General features: G+C 40.0%; 1 protein-coding gene across 1 annotated transcript in view; it reads left to right on the top strand.

Moving 5' to 3' along the window:
* The window catches only part of LOC149221609 (uncharacterized), an 83,605-nt gene extending 81,942 nt beyond the window's left edge, over positions 1-1,663 (top strand). The window contains exons 5-6 of the mRNA XM_089387429.1: positions 2-127; positions 1,643-1,663. Coding sequence (XP_089243555.1) covers positions 2-127; positions 1,643-1,663 — 147 coding nt within the window. The remainder of the gene's footprint in view (position 1; positions 128-1,642) is intronic.
* The last annotated feature ends 18,603 nt before the right edge of the window (positions 1,664-20,266 follow it).

Here is a 20,266-nt window from a genome sequence, read left to right as displayed (position 1 = left end):
GAGTAATGAATATACATCTCCTAAAACACCTTTGCACATGTATGATGGTGGACATGATACTCAGCAAAAATCACATTCTCCTCAACCATTGCGGCATTCACCTAGACTTCAAGATAAATTAGGAGAGGTAAGTTATATACTACATATCTTAGCTCATAATAACATTGACATATTTTTTTATGACTAGTTAATGCATTTTCTTTTCATATTCCTTACATGTTCACCATATTCTCATTATATCTATATAGATTTTGATATTTATTGATAGCTAGTCAATGAAATGTCTTTTCATATTCGTTACATGGTCAGCATATTTTCATTATATCTATGTGGATTTTGATATTTATTGATAATGTTTTAATTTCCACAGAAAACAAAAAAGATAAATGTTGATGTTATGGTTAAAAGGACCAAAATCACGCCAAAGGACTTGAAAGCACGTGGGTTCAAGTCACGCAAACAATACATAGAGCATATATGCTCAACTAGCATTGCTCTCACTAAACCCACTAGGTTTGCTACTTTGAAGGCTAAACATTCCAACAAGTTTAAATGACTTAGGCTACAATAATATAACTTTAGCCATTGTTTTATCTATAAAGGGGCTACAAGGACAGTTTCAATATATGTAATCTCTGTATTTTTTAGACTTTTTAATACATCATTTTTTTTTCCAAAAATTGTTTCCAGGTGCTAAGTATGTCTTTAAAATGCCAACATCATAAAGATTTTAAATATATTTGCATGATATTCCTCTGAAGTACTGCCCTTCACTAGCTACGTTTGCCCTTATCTGTCCAACTTTATCCTAGCTGCTATCGCATCAATCCAAGAAACAGTGAATCCGTGACTTTAAAGGCGAAATAATGCACACAAATATATACAAAGGAATAAAAATAGGATAATATATTCCTGAACGATTCAGTGCTCAGTCTCCTGGCATCCTTATCAAAGCATAATTAACAAAATCTAATGTTATTAATTATTAATGCAGTAAACCGCTCCAAGACGTCATTATCTCCATATGTGACCGCATTTTTGAGCACCCATTTCAATCATCCCTCTGCTCACGTAGATAGTTTCTGGTTATGTTAATAGGTGTGATAGGTCTTCATAATTTTAGTTTTAAAAAAGGAAAATAATAATGTTGTAGATTTCAACTATATATCTGTTAATTTTTAGTGGTGTATTTTAGAATAAGTTTTTCCAGAATTTCCATTCGTTAAAGAAAAATTATGAATGTTATAGATTTCAACAAATATGCACATAAATAATTCATATAATAACGAAGCATGATTCATAGGCATGATGATTTGATAATCAATGAGGTCAAGGCTAGAGGAAGGTTCTTACTCTAGAAATATAGCCTTTCAGAGATTTATTTTTGGTATTTCGGAGCTTACTACTACATATGGACCTCTTACTTTGCCTATTGAATATGGACAAAGGCTTTACTAAGATCTGATTACAAGGTTGGAAAAGTTAGCACAAAATGGGTTTCAGCCCTTCTCCTTTTTTATGATGCAATTTATCCAAAGAAGCAGTCAGAAAGCTCCAGTCATTCATAGTTCACATGAACTCATCAAAGGTTTGAACCCATGATTCTATGAATCCTGTAACTTGGTATGGGTAATTCATTCAGGTTGCAATTATGAAAGCATGAGTATTAAATGATGAAGAATTGGAAGAAATGAGTATACTCTACATAGGAAATATTGCTTTCATTGGATTCAGAGTTAAAATGAGAAGCAATCAGGTGGCCACAAGAAAATCCATGGAGAGATGCATCGGTGCCCATTTCTGGCACTTGAAAAGAGGGAAATGCCTCATATATGAGTCCATGGGCTACACTGTGAACATTATAGTAGTGTATAAGGTATACTGGTATCAAGGGTGCTCCCACTCAGACATCATGGCAGGAATGGACACAGTGGTGTTGAATGGAGTAGACATTTTATCTCTATCCTTTGGAGGAAGCCTCCCATGAAACTCCATTTTATTGTGGATCAGTGGGTGTTGAAATGGATTTTCATCTCTTTGGCATGAATGTTACATAGGATTTGTTACTAATGGTATATGCCACCAGAAATAGATTATGATAGAATATGCCAAAGATATTCACGGAGTAGATTAATTGAAGCCAATTCAGCAAAGTCATTTTCACAGTTACAAAAGTTAGAACTTGTTGTGCCCTACAACAACCCCCCATTTCATATCATTCTTATTTGTCAAAATTAACATATGGAATGGGTCCCTTTTAAAATTTTGGCATCAATGCTTGCATGTTCAAAAAAGGCCGCATAGTCAAATGAGTTTTCAGGTATTTAAGCCTTTTTGGGATATCAATATTTCAAATAATAAATAATCTTTTGTTATTGCGATAAAGCGATCGCAAGATCGCATATCGCAACAACATGAGAGACGCATTCAAATGGCATTTTGATCTCCGCCGATGCGATATCGCTATCGGCAATCGGCAATGTTACATGCACACCACTAACGGCTCATAACTCATGTCCCGACGCGACGCGATATCGGCTATCGGCGATACCTCATGTGAAACCGCTTTATGATTTAAACCCCGACCCGATGCGATATCGCTATCGGCTGTCGGCAGAATTCGACGCACTTCGGTGAGGCACCTGATTCCTACCCCCGATGCGATGCGATATCGCAATCGGTAACCCCAAACCGTTTTATATGCACCTACTTCTGTTTCCATGCGCTAGCCCGATGCGAGTTCGCTTATCGGCTGTCGACACGATCATTTGGTGATAATTGTGCAGCACCTATTCCCCGAAGCGATGCGATATCGCTCATCGGTGGTCGGCAGTCTTAAAAGCCATCACTTAAAGCTTTAATTCATATCCGGTTGACAAAACGCAAATCCCAAAAAGCCGTTAATGCAAGGGATAAGGTAATGCGTGTGTATTTAAAAGATTTTGCCCCTTCGATTAATGAACACCTGCGTTTAACCTCCAAAATATCTGTTGCACGCTTAAGTGAGTCATTCACCCGGATAACGGTGTAATCATCACATTTAATGGGTAGCGGGCCTCAAATCACCATTAATGCATCTGCAATATCCTCTTAGCAATTGGATCCGCAGCCACTTTTAAAAATTAATCTTGGCACGCTTCAAATGATATATCTATCCCACCGTGAAGCGTTATTGCTATTATGTTGTTACGATTTCTCTTGCAATTGTGTAGGATTCGGCTTTTGAAAGAAGCTTAAGCATGATGGGAAAAAGATCCAAGAGGGCTACGGGCTCTACTGTTACACCTGTAGCAGGTCAAGCTGCTGCAAATAGCAAGAAAAGCCTCGTTTCAGACACTACATGCACTGGTCTTAACAAGACTACATGGCAGGGCACATATAATCTATTAGAGGCCGAACAACCACAAGTTTCAGTGACAGTGGCTACTGCGGACCCACTCAAAAAGTCCGACGCAACTCTCAAAGAGTTGGCCGATTCCTTTCTTCACAGAATAGCCGCCAGAGAACAAGTCCTTCCCTACACTGATGTAGTGCGATGGGCAATTGAGGAAATTCCAATCATTGACAGAACGTTCCACACAAGAGACGGACGGATTTTCGGGTCATTCAAGCCAGAGCACCTAAGGGAAATGTATCATTTGCCTGAGCCAGAGAAAATCTACAACAAAGACTTCGTGGAGAAGTTTGCAGCTGAAAATGAAGTACCATCTGAGGCCATTCGGGATTGGAGGCAGAACCCGGCCAAACACAAGCACGAAAGCTCGGGTAAGTACTCCGTCGATTCCTTGGCTTCTCCCTATTTCTCTGCGGGAATTATGATGTGTAGGCTATGGGGATTACATGATTCTGCCAATTTCGATATAGAAATGGTTCCCCTAATGGAAGCAGCTGTTAATAGTTTTATCATGGATTGGGCCACCATTCTTTCTGATAAATTGACTATAGCTGTTCGGGATTTTAGAGCTAAATCTGTAGTCACCGAAAGGAAAATCCCCCCATTTTATTATAGTTCCTACATTATGGATACATTGTGTTTTAACTCTGAGTTTCCCATCCTCGGTTGGAGATGGACCACCCAAGACCCTTCGCCCATTCATTTGTATCATCGGAAATTGTGGAAGTCCTCTTACAAGGACCATTTGTATCAAATTTGCAATGGTTTTATGGTTCCCATTCATTATTCCATTTTTGATCGGCCTATTCCCAAAATCTCCTATCTTGCTTCCTTCGACTTACCAGCTATAGCAGGATGGTTTGGGGAAGAGCACTTTACCTATATTAGGGTTTATGGAAGCCAAGCCAAACCGCATGTTCTCCCTCTATATGTTCCAGACAAACTGTTAGCCCAAGAGATATCCTACCAAATTATGGCCGAGAGTGTAACCCAAACACTCAAGAAAGAGAAGAAGAGGGGCTGGCCCTCTTTTCCCTTAAGGATGGGTGTTTTTACTCTGCATAATCTTCAGCATGCAGAAAAGGAGGCTATAAAGATGCAAGCTTTATCCCTGCCCACTATGCCAGCCAGACTCTATGATCCACATAAAACTGCTTACAATGCCCTAGAACAGGCCAAAATGACTAAGATTGACCATCAAGAGGATGAGTTTGATGACCTGTTCAGAGCTGCCAATTCAATAAGCCAAACCAAGAAGCTTGCCAAGATGAGATACAATGATGAGAATTTAACTGAGTTCAATAAACTTAGAGAGCAGAGGTTGCAAACTCTGCCTCTAGATTTATCGTCATTAACCTCAGCGTCCTCCTCAAGCGAGCCCGGTCAGAAACAGACAAGCCAACCTCCTGTTATAAATAAAGAACAAAATAAACAACAGGAGGAAAGGCAAGAGAAGCAGCAGGCAGAGAGGCAGAGAAAGGAGCAAATGGATAAGCAACAGAAAGAGCAGAAGGAACAAGAACAGAGAAAGCAGAAGCAGATGGAGGAACAGCAGAAGCAGATGGAGGAACAGCGGAAGAAGGAAGAAGAAGAAAAACAAAGGAAAGAACTGGCAGATAGGCAGAAAAAGGAATTAGCATATAAGCAAAGAAGAGAGCAAGAAGAGAAACAGAGAAAGGAGTTAGAAGAACAGCATCAGAAAGAGTTGGAGGAGCAAAAGAGGTTGGAACAAGAAAAGGAGAAGAGTAAATCCCAGACCTCCATAGATCCTGAATTGCTAAAACAATGGAATCAATTCGATTCCATTATCAGTGGAAAGGAAGGCTCCAAAGATGCACCATACACCACTTCTTCTCAGGTTCTAAGCGGAACCAGCGGCCCACCCACTTCAAAGGATCTCGAGGTAATCACCAAAGACCCTTCCAATCAGATTGTGCTCCAGGTGGAAGATATTCCTCCCCTGGACGTTTTCTACAGCCCTAGGCTCAAAGCAGTTGTTAAGCGCTCAAGGAAGAGACGAAGTCTTGATCAACCTTCCATCTTTCCTGAGCAGACAGTTACGGGGAATGTAGTCTGGAAGGAAGAATTGGACCCCTCTGATGATCTAACCAAGCTATCGCAGTATGCGGGAGCTTATTCTGCAGCAACTATTGATAAAGCATCAGAGGTAAGTCTTTTGTTAAAGACTAAGGACCAGGAAATATGTGCATTACAAGCAGAAGTAGCCGAGGCGCGAAACAAAGCAGCACAGGTAGAAGAGCAGTTGCTGGCGCAACAGCAAGCAAACAATGTATTAACCCAGCAACTGCAGACTGAAAAACAGAGGATTGATCAGAGCTCAATCCAGAAGCAGAAAGAATTAACAGAGGCATTGGCACAATTGAGAGCAGCAAACGAGCTAATGACGAAGTCAAAGGATGAGCAAATTGCTCGACTATTAGCACAGCTCGAAGATATCAAGGGCACCAAGAAAGTCGAAGATTTCAGAGTAGAGGCAGCTCAAATAAATAATGCATTAATCTCTCAGGCTAGACTCTTGTGCCAACAACTAACTGAGGCTGAGCCATTATGTGAAGTATCTGCAGCAGTATGTCAGCAAATTGAAAAAGCCAGAAATGAGCTAGATCAGGCCGAAGAAACCATAACCTCATATCTTGATTGGCAAGATACTGATGAGGGAAAAGAAGCAAACTTGCCTAGGATCTATGAGCCATTCAAAGACATACTCTTCACGGAATGGAACACTCAAATGATGAAAGCGGAAAGAGCAGCTTCAAGGTGTAAAATGATTAACAACAATATGATTGATTTGGTCAACAATACACTCTATTGGGCCAACATAATCTCTCAGTGTACACCTGGAAGCATAACCACGGCGAACATGATTGAACAAACAAGTTATCATGCACTGGAGGAAAAGAGAAAGTTAATCGCTGGAGTAAAAACTTTAACCTCCGACGCATATTGGCTCTTTCTAATCAAACCGCACACTCAAAGGTCGGCTCTTAAGTGTTTAACAGATGCTCTCAAGTGCCTAATCCCCGACTTTCAGGATGCCACATATGATGCCCAGCTCATGGCGCGTCTCAACACTCCACCGGAAGTAGAGCCAATGCTGGCGATATGTCAGTTGAGGTTTAAAGGAAAAGAGCCCACCGAATGAAGCATTGCTGCCGACTGCCAGATCGCCAAGAAATATGGAGAAATAGTTATTGATGCCAATTTAATAGTTTTCAGTTTTTTTTAGATATTTAGATTAGATTAGTATTTATAGACCCTTTCATTGTTTTGGAAAGGGTCGTAAAATTTTGTAATAGACTTAAAGGCTGAAGTTTGCACTACTGTGCTTCAGCCTATATTCTTTTGTGAAACTCGACCAATAGTCCTTTATTTGACGAGAAGGCTGTTTTATGCATTTGTGCACTATTGTCTCTTGTTTGGAATGCTTTCTGGTTTGAAGGAAGGACTGCGACATAGCGATTTACATAATGGATTGTTGAGCAGCTTACATGGTACTTTTATCTGCATCTGTCCTCTTTCCTTTTATATGAATTGCTGTGTTATTATCTTTTGCTATTGTTGAATACATGTATGCGCTGTAACAGCAAATCTTCATTTCATTCCACTATTGGATGTTTTGTGATATGCCTTTCTTTTAATCATGCAAGTAGCAATGATATGAATGACAATGTGTAGTAATTCACTATTATTGCTCTGCATAACTAATTATGCAGAGCAATCTTAAATGGTTTAAACGTCTATGCTTTAGTGTTAGAGTCATCTATATGCCTGCCTTAAAGCATAGATTATCAAACGCTACGCTTGGAAAGATTGATAAGTCCCGGGATTAGATTATAGTTAATATATATTTCGCTGATAGTTTTAGTTGTTCCCTTATCACTATCATACCTCTTGAGTTACTCGTCCATCCCACTTTCATTCATTATTGGGAAACTGGTCCCATTATCCCCAGTCGGAGCCACTATTCCAAATGGAAAAGGAGCTGTACTAAGGTCCGGACCGGGTGGTTTCCCCTTTGTTGTGGCAGCGATTTTCGAGGCCTCAACAAAATTGGCGCTAGAAGGAGGGCCTCAGCTGTGAATGGAACATAAGTCCAAACCTATAAGCCATTCCAAGAGTACTTCGCCCTCCGAATCCCCTCGATCTTCCCATTTGTAGACTGGTTCGCCGGTACCCGAACAGGAAGAAGAGGAATCAACTACCACTGCTCAAACCCATCATACCACAGAACAATTAAGTCTTGAATCACCTGAAGTTCAGTCTCTAATCCATAAACTTCAGAGCTTCTCGATTTCACCACAGAAATCTGAGGTATCAGAAAGCAGTGCGACTTCGCAGTTCAACCTCACTCACCCTCTCACCAGACTTCAGAGCGAAAAACTCGGTATTGAACCCACTGAGTTTCCTTTACCTAAAAGGAAAAGGGAAAAGAAAATTACTGAAGGATCTAATAGTGAAGGGCTTTCATCCACTTGCTCCATTGCATCCTCTCCTCTGCGAGGTCAACCATCCACTCCCCCATTGCAAATTGTCGTTCACCAGGGGTCAGAAGCCTCAATATCTCAATCCACTCACTCCTCATCTTTAATCCCTTCCCATACATCTGGAATCCCAGCAGTAATCCCAACCACTGTTGCTATCATAATGGCAGACCCATGGACTAGGCCAGGAGCAGTCAACATGCCTGGACCATTGCATGATCTACCCGATGCTCCCGAAAAATGGCTGCCTAAATTCAATCCAGATGATGGGACCCAGGCTGAAGAACACATCAACAACTTTATGTTAGCAGTTAACCTAAAAGGAGTGACAGAGCAAGATGTTGTTGTAAGACTTTTCCCTTACACTTTACAAGGATCAGCAGGATCCTGGTATTTTTCCTTACCTTCTGGTTCAATTACCAGTTGGAACACATGTCAAGAGCAGTTTCTTACCAAATATGGAGATGATAGGTCCTTAGCAACTTTAATAAACGACCTCTCCAATTTGAGAATAGAGCACAGGGAACCAATAAAAGAGTTTAATGCCAGATTTAATAAACTACTGAATAAAATCCCTACCGCTTCTAAACCAAGTGAACAAATCCGAAGCGAATGGTATATCACTGCCCTACCTGCCAACATAGCCATTTTTGTAGACAGGGCTGGCAAACCTACCTTAGCTGAAAACATGAGAGAGGCACTTGCTGTTGAAAAGCGCATCAATGCTCTTGAAAAGAAAGCTGCTCTAGAGGATAGAAAAGCTAAAAAAGTCTCGTTTAAAGAAGATTCCAAGAAGAAAACCCCGAAGGACCCCTATGACATGGAAGGTTTACAAAAGGTCCTTAAAACATTGTCTAACGAAATGGTTGAGATAAAAAAGCAGGTGGCCGAAACTTCAAACAAAAGACCATTCAGAACTTTTAAGAAAACCGAATCTAAGCCGCCCAATGTTATATCTAACGCTGATTCAGACCAAGAAGAAGAGGAAGAGGAAACACCTTCACAGATCGATGATGAAGAAGAAGTAGCTGAATGCCACGGAATGTGGGATTTTATACTTCCAAACTCTGATATGGAGAATGAAGAAGAAGCCTTTCCGGTTACTACAAGAAGTAAAAGCACTCCTGAACCCGCCCAGGCAACTTCAAAGAAGAGGAGCGCAGGCGCTACTACAGCAAAGGAAAAAGTTCCCCCAAAAAAGTCGCCTGTAGTAGTTCCTCAAAACCAGCCTTCAACTTCTAGTTCTCCTTCAACATCCAAGACTCTAGTGGTATCCGATTCAATGGAATATAACATTGTTGATGACATGAAGAAGACTAAGGCAAATATAACCATGTTTGAACTTAGTAAACTGAAACATCAACAAAAGCTACTCCTCAAAGAATTAAATGCTGTTCCCTCTACTCCCCTTCCCAGTGCAAGAGCTGCCAACGATTCAGGCCAGCCTCCTGCAGGTATGGTTGAAATTACCGATTCAGTTTTAATCGGAGATAAATCAAATTCTCACACTCCACCCTTCCTGCTGACTTATGAGATTTATAATAGAAACCTGCACAACTGTTTAAATTGATTCAGGGGCTTCATCTAACATAGTGCCAGCTTCAGTTTGCTCTAAGCTGAACATTGAACCCCAGAAGTCTGCCATTCATATTGTACAGTTGGATAGGACTAAGGTGCAGGTCGTGGGAGAAATTAATTCTGTAACCATTAGGTTGTCAGCCGACCCCAGAATTGTTCAGAGGATTGACATCTTAATTGCCGACATACCTGAATTTTATGGTTTAATTTTAAGCAGAGATTGGTCCGAAAAACTGCATGGATATATTTCCACAGATTGGTCACATATGTGGCTTCCTTACAAGGGAAAGCCGAATCAAATAAGGATCGATCGGGAGAAGCATATGACCCACACAGTTACTGAATTTGAGCAAGAAAACCAACCTGTGGCGTTCAACAACAATATTTTGGGGAACTATTCGTCCAAATCATTCTTTGGCAACTTTGTTGCCCAACCATCTCCTTTTTCAGTTAATCATTTTACATCTCAAATTGAAAATTTTTCACAAACAGATAAGTCCAGATGTTTTAATGATGCTGAGAAAAATGTAGATATTTTTGTTAATACTTCTTTATTTTGGTCTTTATATTTTGATGGCTCTAAGTCCAGTGAAGGCTCAGGAGCAGGTTGCATTTTGGTTAGCCCGAAAGGAGAAAAGACAATGCTGTCTTGTAGGTTAGAATTTGAGTGTACTAATAACACAACCGAATATGAAGCTTTGGTCCAAGGTTTATATAAAGCGATCGGCCTTGAAGTGCGATACCTAAAAGTGTTCGGTGATTCGGAAATCATTGTTAAACAAGTCAGAAATGCAATTCATTGCCTTTCGACTCACCTTAAGCATTATCAATCGTTAGTGCAGGATCTTACCTCACACTTTTCAGCCTTCAACATTTCTTCCATTCCTAGGTCACAAAATTCAGCAGCCGACCTACTAGCCAATGTAGCTTCTAAGCTTCTATCTTCCGAAGACTACAGCCTTGATAGATTTTCTGTAGAATTACTTTTTAGGCCTTCAATTCCTGACAATGTCACTAATTGGAGAGTATTTAACCATGACGAAGATATCTTGCAGTTTCTAACTTCGGAAAAATCCTATGACAATCAAGTCATTGAGGAAGATGATCACGATCTACAGATGAAATAAGCGCCTCAAGAAAATTCAATTCCCAAACCCGTGGCGAAGCTTGAAGACCTTTATGATATCAAGGACAGGTTTAAACCTATAATTAATGCAAAAATTCAAAGTTCCACCCTTAGGTTTGAATTAATAAATCTAGGCACAGAAGATGCTCCTCAAAACATCAATTTAGGAATAGGACTTTCCCAAGAAGAAAAGGAAGCATTTATTAAACTATTGAGAAAAAACAAACAGTTCTTTGCTTGGAAATATGATGACCTAAAGACGTATGATACATCTATTATCCAGCATACCATCCCTATGCTTCCTGATCAGAAACCAATTCAGCAAAAGTTAAGAAAAATACATCCAAATTTGGAGAGCCAGATAAAGTCGGAGCTTAATAAGCTTTTGAAAGCCAAAATTATCTTTCCGGTCCGACATTCAAATTGGGTTTCTAATATGGTGCCAGTCAGGAAGAAGAATGGCGACATTCGAATCTGTATTGATTTCAGGAACCTCAATAAAGCAAGCTTGAAAGATAATTTCCCGTTACCTACTATGGAGCAAATTCTCCAATCAGTAGCAGGTTCTGAATTGATGTCCTTTCTTGATGGATTCTCCGGATATAACCAAGTTTTGGTTCATCCTGATGACTAGCTTAAAACCACATTCAGAACAAAATGGGGAACTTACGCATATCAGAAAATGCCTTTTGGACTCATAAATGCGGGAGCGACATTCCAGAGAGCCATGGATATAGCTTTCAAAGGGTTGATTAATCGATCAGTAGTCGTCTACCTAGACGATATTACTGTATATTCTAAAAAGAGATATAATCATTTGCATGACTTAAATCAAATCTTTCAGCGATGCAAAAGATATGGTATTTATCTAAACCCAAAGAAGTCTTTCTTTGCTCTTGATCAAGGAAAGCTTTTAGGCTTTATAGTATCCAAAGATGGCATCTATATTGATCCTGATAGGATTAAGGAAATTTCCGAAATCCCTTTCCCACACAATAAAAAATCAATGCAGTCATTCTTGGGTCAGATTAATTTTGTCAAACGATTTGTTCCAGATTTCTCTCAGATTGTATTACCACTTCAGACAATGATCAAGAAGAATTCAGTCTTCAAGTGGGGATTAGAAGAAAAGCAAGCTTTTGATGTTATCAAGCAATCAATAATCAATGCCCCAGCCTTGAATACTCCCAATTTTTCTAATCATTTTACATTGTATACCATTGCGTCCGATGTATCCTATGCTGCAGTTCTCACGCAGCCAAATGCTCACAACTTGGAAGCACCCATTTCATTTTTTAGCTCAAATCTTCAGGGTGCCGAACTAAATTATTCCGATGTGGAGAAACAAGCCTTTGCTGTGTTCAAAGCAGTTAAACATTACAGGCCCTTTCTTTTGAAAACTCACACGAAAGTAATAGTCCCTTTCCCAGCGGTAAGGCAACTATTAATTCAAAAAGAACTGGGTGAAAGAAGAGCCAATTGGGTCACGGCACTTCAAGAATATGACCTAGAAATAAAGCCAGCAAAGATTGTTAGGGGCCAAGGTTTTTGTAGGATATTGGCAGGAGCATCAAACATTCCTGAATCAAGCGACATGGATCAAACTCAATCAATTAATCAGATAAGTGTCACTGATTCCGAATCTCAATATGCAGATTTAATATTTTATTTGAAAAATGGTTATGCTCCTCCAAACTTATCTTACAAAAATAAAAGGGCCATTAGGTTAAAAGCGAAGAATTTCACTCTCATTGATGATGTGCTCTTTAGACAAAATTATGATTCTATCCTGTTAAGATGTCTTGAGAAACCTGAAGCTCAAAAAGTTTTACAGGAGCTACATGATGGGCCAGCGGGAGGACATTTTGGGGCGGACACAACAGCCCACAAAGTTATTCATGCTGGATATTATTGGCCTACTCTGTTTAGAGATGCTCACGAACACGTAAGAAAATGCTTCAATTGCCAAACTGCTAGTGGAAGACAACGGAAATCAGTTTTCCCCTTGCAACCTGTCAACATTGAACAACCATTTGAACAATGGGGATTAGATATCATTGGAGAGATTACTCCACCATCTTCCAAACAACACAGGTATATCCTCACCGCTACCGATTATTTTACCAAATGGGTAGAGGCTATTCCTTTGAAGGCAGCAAATTCAGAAGCAATCATCGAGTTCATAGACCAATTCATCATTACCAGGTTTGGTGTCCCAAACGCTCTCGTATTTGATAATGCTTCCTATTTCTCAGGAAATGCTATATATGATTTTGCTATTAAGAGGGGGTTTAAACTGAAATATTCTGCTAATTATTATCCTCAGGGAAATGGTTTAGCAGAATCCACTAATAAGAATCTCATCAAAATCATTAAGCGAACTGTTGAACAGAATCATAGAAACTGGCACAAATCTCTAGTGTTTGCATTATGGGCTGACAGGGTTACACAAAAGGCTTCTATAGGTTCTTCCCCATTTAACCTAGTATATGGAAAAGAAGCAGTATTGCCTACCAATCTTGTTCTACCCTCTTTAGCCCTAGTACAGTACATCGAAGAGACTCCTTCTTCCTCTGTTCAATTTAGACATGACCAAATTCTCAAATTAGAAGAAGAAAGGGAGAAAGCCAAAATCACCCACGCCAAACATCAACAAATGATCAAAGCATCCTTTGACTTAACCTCATCCGATTCCAAACACTTCCAAGTTGGTGACTTAGTTCTCAAATGGGACAGGGCCCATGAAGATAAGGGTAAGCATACCAAATTTCAGAAAATGTGGCTTGGACCATTTTAGATCTGTGAAAAGATAGGCCATTCGACCTTTTTATTACAAGACTTATCAGGGGTGAGAGATTCTCTCCCTGTTAATGGCCTGATCTTGAAGAAATTCTTTAATTGAGAAGGTGATCCCTTCTCCTCTCTGTAGATTTGTGTAGTTTGTAGAATCATAGGAAATAAAACTGTAGAGTATCTCCATTGACCTTTAGCTTGGTTTGAAAAAGCTGTCCCACAAAATAATACAAATATTTGCTTTTAGATAGTAGAACCCTCAACCAAAAGGAATAATTTCTAGGGAACTAGATATCTGTTTGTTCTGAAATCACCACCTAATGTTTTGAAGACTCTTCTCGAAAGGTAAAAGTTCTGTGAATCATTTTCTGTTTTCAAAACTGGTCTCCAAAGGTTATTCATTTTAAGGTGAAAACTAACCCATTTTCAGCATCTTCAACTCTTCACCTGTCATCCATTTGCTCTTAAGGAGAAAATTGTTCACCCCATTCACTAAAGTTTATGGTTACTCAGAGTGTAATTCTAAAATATAGAAGATTAAAGATAAGAGGTCTTATTACAAGCCTGCTTACCATGTTCATAGGAAAGTAGTTTGACTGACATTACCAATACTGCCTATCATAACAGGGTAATGGCTTGAAATTTCAAGACAAGAGGTCTCATCACGAGCCGGCTTGTTCAGTTAAATTATTACCAGTGAATGGCATTGTCAACAGCTGGCCACCAAACCAGGACAATGGCTTTTTATCTTATCAATGACAAAGTAGAAAAAACAGATAAATAAATAAAATATGGGAACATGTTTTAGACTCATTCTGTTAACCACACTCTTATGTGAATGGAAAAGTGAATAATACTATGGTTAAAAGGTATCCCTGTCGAGACTATAAACGTTTGCTGGCAACAGAGGCTCTACCTATGACAGAGGAGTTAATTATAAAAGCTGATTTGGGAAAGTTTTTGTTTTATCATTATAAACCAATAAAGGCCGATTTTAAAGACTTAGAATGTATTTATTTTTCTTGAAACCAAAAGGAAAGAAGTTAACAGAATTCACTTGGTTCAGAACGTGCAAATATCCAGTTAAATTAGAAGTTTTTCCCTTCTGGTTGGGTTTCTAGTTTTGAAAAGCTTAAGTATTTGGATTACTTTCAGAGATAACTGGTTCTTCCAGCGAATCGCCAATTGTTGTGCCCTACAACAACCCCCCATTTCATATCATTCTTATTTGTCAAAATTAACATATGGAATGGGTCCCTTTTAAAATTTTGGCATCAATGCTTGCATGTTCAAAAAAGGCCGCATAGTCAAATGAGTTTTCAGGTATTTAAGCCTTTTTGGGATATCAATATTTCAAATAATAAATAATCTTTTGTTATTGCGATAAAGCGATCGCAAGATCGCATATCGCAACAACATGAGAGACGCATTCAAATGGCATTTTGATCTCCGCCGATGCGATATCGCTATCGGCAATCGGCAATGTTACATGCACACCACTAACGGCTCATAACTCATGTCCCGACGCGACGCGATATTGGCGATCGGCTATCGGCGATACCTCATGTGAAACCGCTTTATGATTTAAACCCCGACCCGATGCGATATCGCTATCGGCTGTCGGCAAAATTCGACGCACTTCGGTGAGGCACCCGATTCCTACCCCCGATGCGATGCGATATCGCAATCGGTAACCCCAAACTGTTTTATATGCACCTACTTCTGTTTCCATGCGCTAGCCCGATGCGAGTTCGCTTATCGGCTGTCGACACGATCATTTGGTGATAATTGTGCAGCACCTATTCCCCGAAGCGATGCGATATCGCTCATCGGTGGTCGGCAGTCTTAAAAGCCATCACTTAAAGCTTTAATTCATATCCGGTTGACAAAACGCAAATCCCAAAAAGCCGTTAATGCAAGGGATAAGGTAATGCGTGTGTATTTAAAAGATTTTGCCCCTTCGATTAATGAACACCTGCGTTTAACCACCAGAATCTCTGTTGCACGCTTAAGTGAGTCATTCACCCGGATAACGGTGTAATCATCACATTTAATGGGTAGCGGGCCTCAAATCACCATTAATGCATCTGCAATATCCTCTTAGCGATTGGATCCGCAGCCACTTTTGAAAATTAATCTTGGCACGCTTCAAATGATATATCTATCCCACCGTGAAGCGTTATTGCTATTATGTTGTTACGATTTCTCTTGCAATTGTGTAGGATTCGGCTTTTGAAAGAAGCTTAAGCATGATGGGAAAAAGATCCAAGAGGGCTACGGGCTCTACTGTTACACCTGTAGCAGGTCAAGCTACTGCAAATAGCAAGAAAGGCCTCGTTTCAGACACTACATGCACTGGTCTTAACAAGACTACATGGCAGGGCACATATAATCTATTAGAGGCCGAACAACCACAAGTTTCAGTGACAGTGGCTATTGCGGACCCACTCAAAAAGTCCGACGCAACTCTCAAAGAGTTGGCCGATTCCTTTCTTCACAGAATAGCCGCCAGAGAACAAGTCCTTCCCTACACTGATGTAGTGCGATGGGCAATTGAGGAAATTCCAATCATTGACAGAACGTTCCACACAAGAGACGGACGGATTTTCGGGTCGTTCAAGCCAGAGCACCTAAGGGAAATGTATCATTTGCCTGAGCCAGAGAAAATCTACAACAAAGACTTCGTGGAGAAGTTTGCAGCTGAAAATGAAGTACCATCTGAGCCCATTCGGGATTGGAGGCAGAACCCGGCCAAACACAAGCACGAAAGCTCAGGTATATTGAGGCTGGGGTTGACCTTGAGGAATGTATTGTACCACAGGTATATACTGTCCTTGAGGTTGCCCCCAGACACAATTTGTGTCCTCACCCCGAATTCTACGGGATGTCCTCAACAATTCGGCCATGGAAACAATCTCAGGAGACTGGCCCCGAAGTCTACGGGATTGTCTCGGTAATTCCGCCACAGTTAAAGACTTTTAACTACTGCACACGCAAACAAAGTAAAATCTCAAAGCAAACTGCCTAAAGTCTCTAAAGAACCAAACAAATTTGAAGCACACGCCTAAAGAATCTAGGGCATCAAACCAAGCACAAATAGTAGCCTTCCGGACCGAAAGCGCTAGTTGGAGATGAAACCCAACATCGCCGGATTCAGTACAGAAGTGGCGGGTGGAACAGTTACCCCGGCAACCTGCTTAATGAATAGACCGGCACAAGTTCCTCCACTTTAACCGTCTCGAGTGAAGTGAACCCCCCGGAAAATCCAAGTGAGTCTAGCCGACGTCTGCTCCAGGTACAGTGGGATCTTCCCTCCACCGTCACCTCGGTAGAATCCTAAAGATTATGGTCACTAAGGTTACCAACAGCAACAAGTACACCTGGGGGAACAGTCTACACTCCGACAGCACGCAAGGGCAGAGTATCAAGCTCAATCCCCTTGCCGGCTCCTTGACAATAATCCAAGGTTTACCGACAAGTGACCCCTGGCTCCTCGACAATAATCCAAGGTTTACCGACAAGTGACCCCTGGCTCCTCGACAATGGTTAATCCGAGGTTTACCGTTTGTAATACGTGCGTGTCTGGCGTCGTTCCCAACGAGGGAGGATTGATCCCCTCACTGGTTCAGACACGAGCTCGTGCTTCTCCTTTAAGAGGAGCTTTCCCAGAGTATAAATGAAACAGCTGGATTTAATCTATCACAAGATAAGCTACTTGTTTGGTTTTGTTGTCTTGGAGAGTTTATTACTCTCCTACTCCAAGACACTAGCCTGATCTATATTGGTGTTTCAGAGCCCTAGTAAATAAAAAGTTACTAAGTTGATTTTACTTTAAGCGTTAATTTTATGGCTTTCTTAAGACAAAAGGTAGTGGAGATGAAACTGGTGGTGTGTAGACTCGACTCTCAACCACTACAAATATGCACCTAAGATGATTTACACTACTTTTCTTTTTCAATGAATCTCCTAGCTAAGAGAGTTGGAAGAATGCAAATTTTATAGAAAACAACTTTCTTAACAAAGACAATCAAAGAAACAATTTTCTTTATCTTTTCAAAACATGCAAATCATGACCACTAATTATTCACGAAATTTCCTTTTTCTTCAAAAGACTACAAATGCTACCAAAGCAAACTTTGTTTCCAAAAGAATTTTTGTATTTTTCCTATATTAATCAAGCATGTAAAACTATTTATCAAAAATCAAATTTAACAAATCTAAGGCAATCAAATCAAAATCACTCAAAAGCAAACTAAAGGGAAATTTTCCTAAAAGCAAAAACTAATGAGGGTAAATGGTTAAAACAAATCCTGGAAGCTTCTGGAAGAGGAATCTTCGAGATTCTTTATAGATTGGGAATGGTTATGTAACACTTGAGAGAGATAAAAACATCTTTAAATGAGTTTCCAAAGTCAGAAGTTGAAAATGCTCAAGAGATAAGAACTCATTTACATAACACACAAGAAATTCAAGGAATCATGCCAATAATAATCACATCCATCCTAAAATTGGTAGGAATTCAAGAGCATAGGCACTCACCAATAATTTGGGAAACAGTGGAGAGGTTGGAAAGGTAGCCCATGTGAAGAAATGACTTAGGAAAAACTACACAACAATCACTTGGCTATCTTTGTAACCAACATAGATATGTAGAAGGGTCAGACATAAAAGGAACAAAGGAGGAGAGAAGCTACCATAAGGCCAAAGTCCAAAATGTCAAGAAAATCTCCTCAAATCCATTCAACAATGTTGACTTATGGGTGGTAGCATAATATTAAAATTATACATGACTTTAATAGTTTTAACATCAACTTTAAATATCATCAATTGAGAATTTTGTGGTAGTTTTTTAAAGGTGGCAATAGGCGTTGTGGAACACAACATTAACATTAAGTTGTGCAATTTCTATAACATCACCATACGATGAACCTGACATGTGGTGGTGGTGGTCTTTGTAAAAGTTGCAAATAAAAAATTTACACAATATCATGGAATCTAATTTTACATTCATTAAGCATTGACTTATTAAAACATCATCATTATACATCCATATGCACAATACGGAAATCCTTGCGGGGAGCAATGCCAGATTCTGGGAGGAAGGATGGCAGCAGCGAGATAAATTGGCAAGGATACAAACCCTACAAGAAGTCCAACAAAAAGCGAAGAGGGCAGGATTAGAATATGTGAGGGATTACTGGAAAGAGGGAGAGTCCAATGATATATGGAAGGTTTGGAGGAGGCCAGAGGAATGGTATGAAAATATAAACCAGGATATAGAAAAATTATATACTAAGGAGGTAGAATTGAGGAAAATTAAAATCAGACCAGGAAGGGATATCCTCAGGTGGGGAAAATCTATGAAAGGAACCTATACAGTAAAAGAAGCGTATTATTTAGCAACGAAACAGGAAAGGGAGGAAGGAGCTGTTGATTGGAGAGTAATATGGGAAGGCAAGTGGTGGCCGAAAGTAACAATTTTTGCATGGTTGGTGAGCAAAGAGCGGACTTTGACATGGGACAAAATCCAGCAAAGAGGCTTCTATGGGCCCTCAATATGTAGCTTATGCAGAAAAGAAGCTGAAACCCAAGAGCATATACTTAATAAATGTCCATTTGCGAGAACAGACTGGGAGGAGAAGGTCAAGCCAAACTTTAAAGGGAAAGGAATGAAGCTAGCAATGGGAAGCCATAAGCCAGTCGCTCATGCCAAAGGAGAACCTCAATAGAGAGATGTCATTGGCAAGTGAAGAGTGGTTCATGAAACCCACACAATATGAAATTGAGAAGCTTAGGGTAGGGCCTATGTAATGTTGGGCACGTGGGAGAACCATTGGAAAAATGACTTCCCTCAATGGCAACAAAGTCTCCCAAGATCGTATAACGTACATGAAGAAGAGACTGTGAACGACATGGAGAGGTGTGCACCATGCATATATGCATCCATGGACAACAGATAAGTGGATCATCAGGCCTCAATAATCTAAATGGAAGGTAAGATCAATGACCAATCCATTTCTATTTTGTTAAACCCAGGACAAACTACGTAAGCCCATAAGTGGTCGAGAAGAGTTCCTTACTCAGGACAATTCATAAGGAGTCTTGGCTAGTCCAATTGGCTATTGAGACCAGGAAGAAAGTGGATTATTCCATCCAATTCATGCCTAATCATGCTAAATGACATGCCCATTGTAATTAATTTAAATTTGTTGCCCATGGGAGTATATTATTTGGTAATTATAATATCAGCTAGTAGAACTTAATATGGAATGTTTTGTGTAGCATTGTCTTGTTATTCTTAATATGAAAAAGTAAAGTATTTATGTATTCTTAAAATGGAATGTGTGTCACTTTTGTGGTGAGGAGAGGAATGTGTATAAAAAGAAATTACATACATAAAGCAAACTGAAAAATAAAGTGTTACTTTCCCTTTAAGTTAAGCTATGTGATCAATCAAACAAGGAAAATATTTTAGATTGTTTTGCATATGATAAAAGGTCCTATGAAGACCTATTCGTCCTTTCCACTCTATAAGTAACTGGGCCTTGCGGAGATATCTTTTGTGACGGGTACTGGGGCTACGTCCCGAAAGAACTGGTGACGCTTCCAGCAGCCAAAAAATGACGGGTACTGGGGATACGTCCCGAAAGAACTTGTGACGCTTCCAGCAGCCAAAGAATGACGAGTACTGGGGCTACGTCCCGAAAGAACTGGTGACGCTTCCAGCAACGAAAAGAATCAACCAAGGTATTGAATGAGGCTTTAGTGCTTCCCACACCTCCACCTATAGGGAAAGATGCCCTAAAATTTGGCCAATAGGATACCTTCGTCTCACAGAGGCAGTCGAGTCTTTAGCTTCTTGGTAATCGGTTA

Source organism: Pinus tabuliformis, chromosome Q (genome assembly GCF_031772625.1).
Source record: "Pinus tabuliformis cultivar Carrire ecotype Pingquan chromosome Q, CPIR1, whole genome shotgun sequence".
Classification (NCBI taxonomy): domain Eukaryota; kingdom Viridiplantae; phylum Streptophyta; class Pinopsida; order Pinales; family Pinaceae; genus Pinus; species Pinus tabuliformis.
The sequence above is the reverse complement of the archived record's forward strand: the minus strand, read 5'-3'. Positions and strand labels throughout refer to the sequence as shown.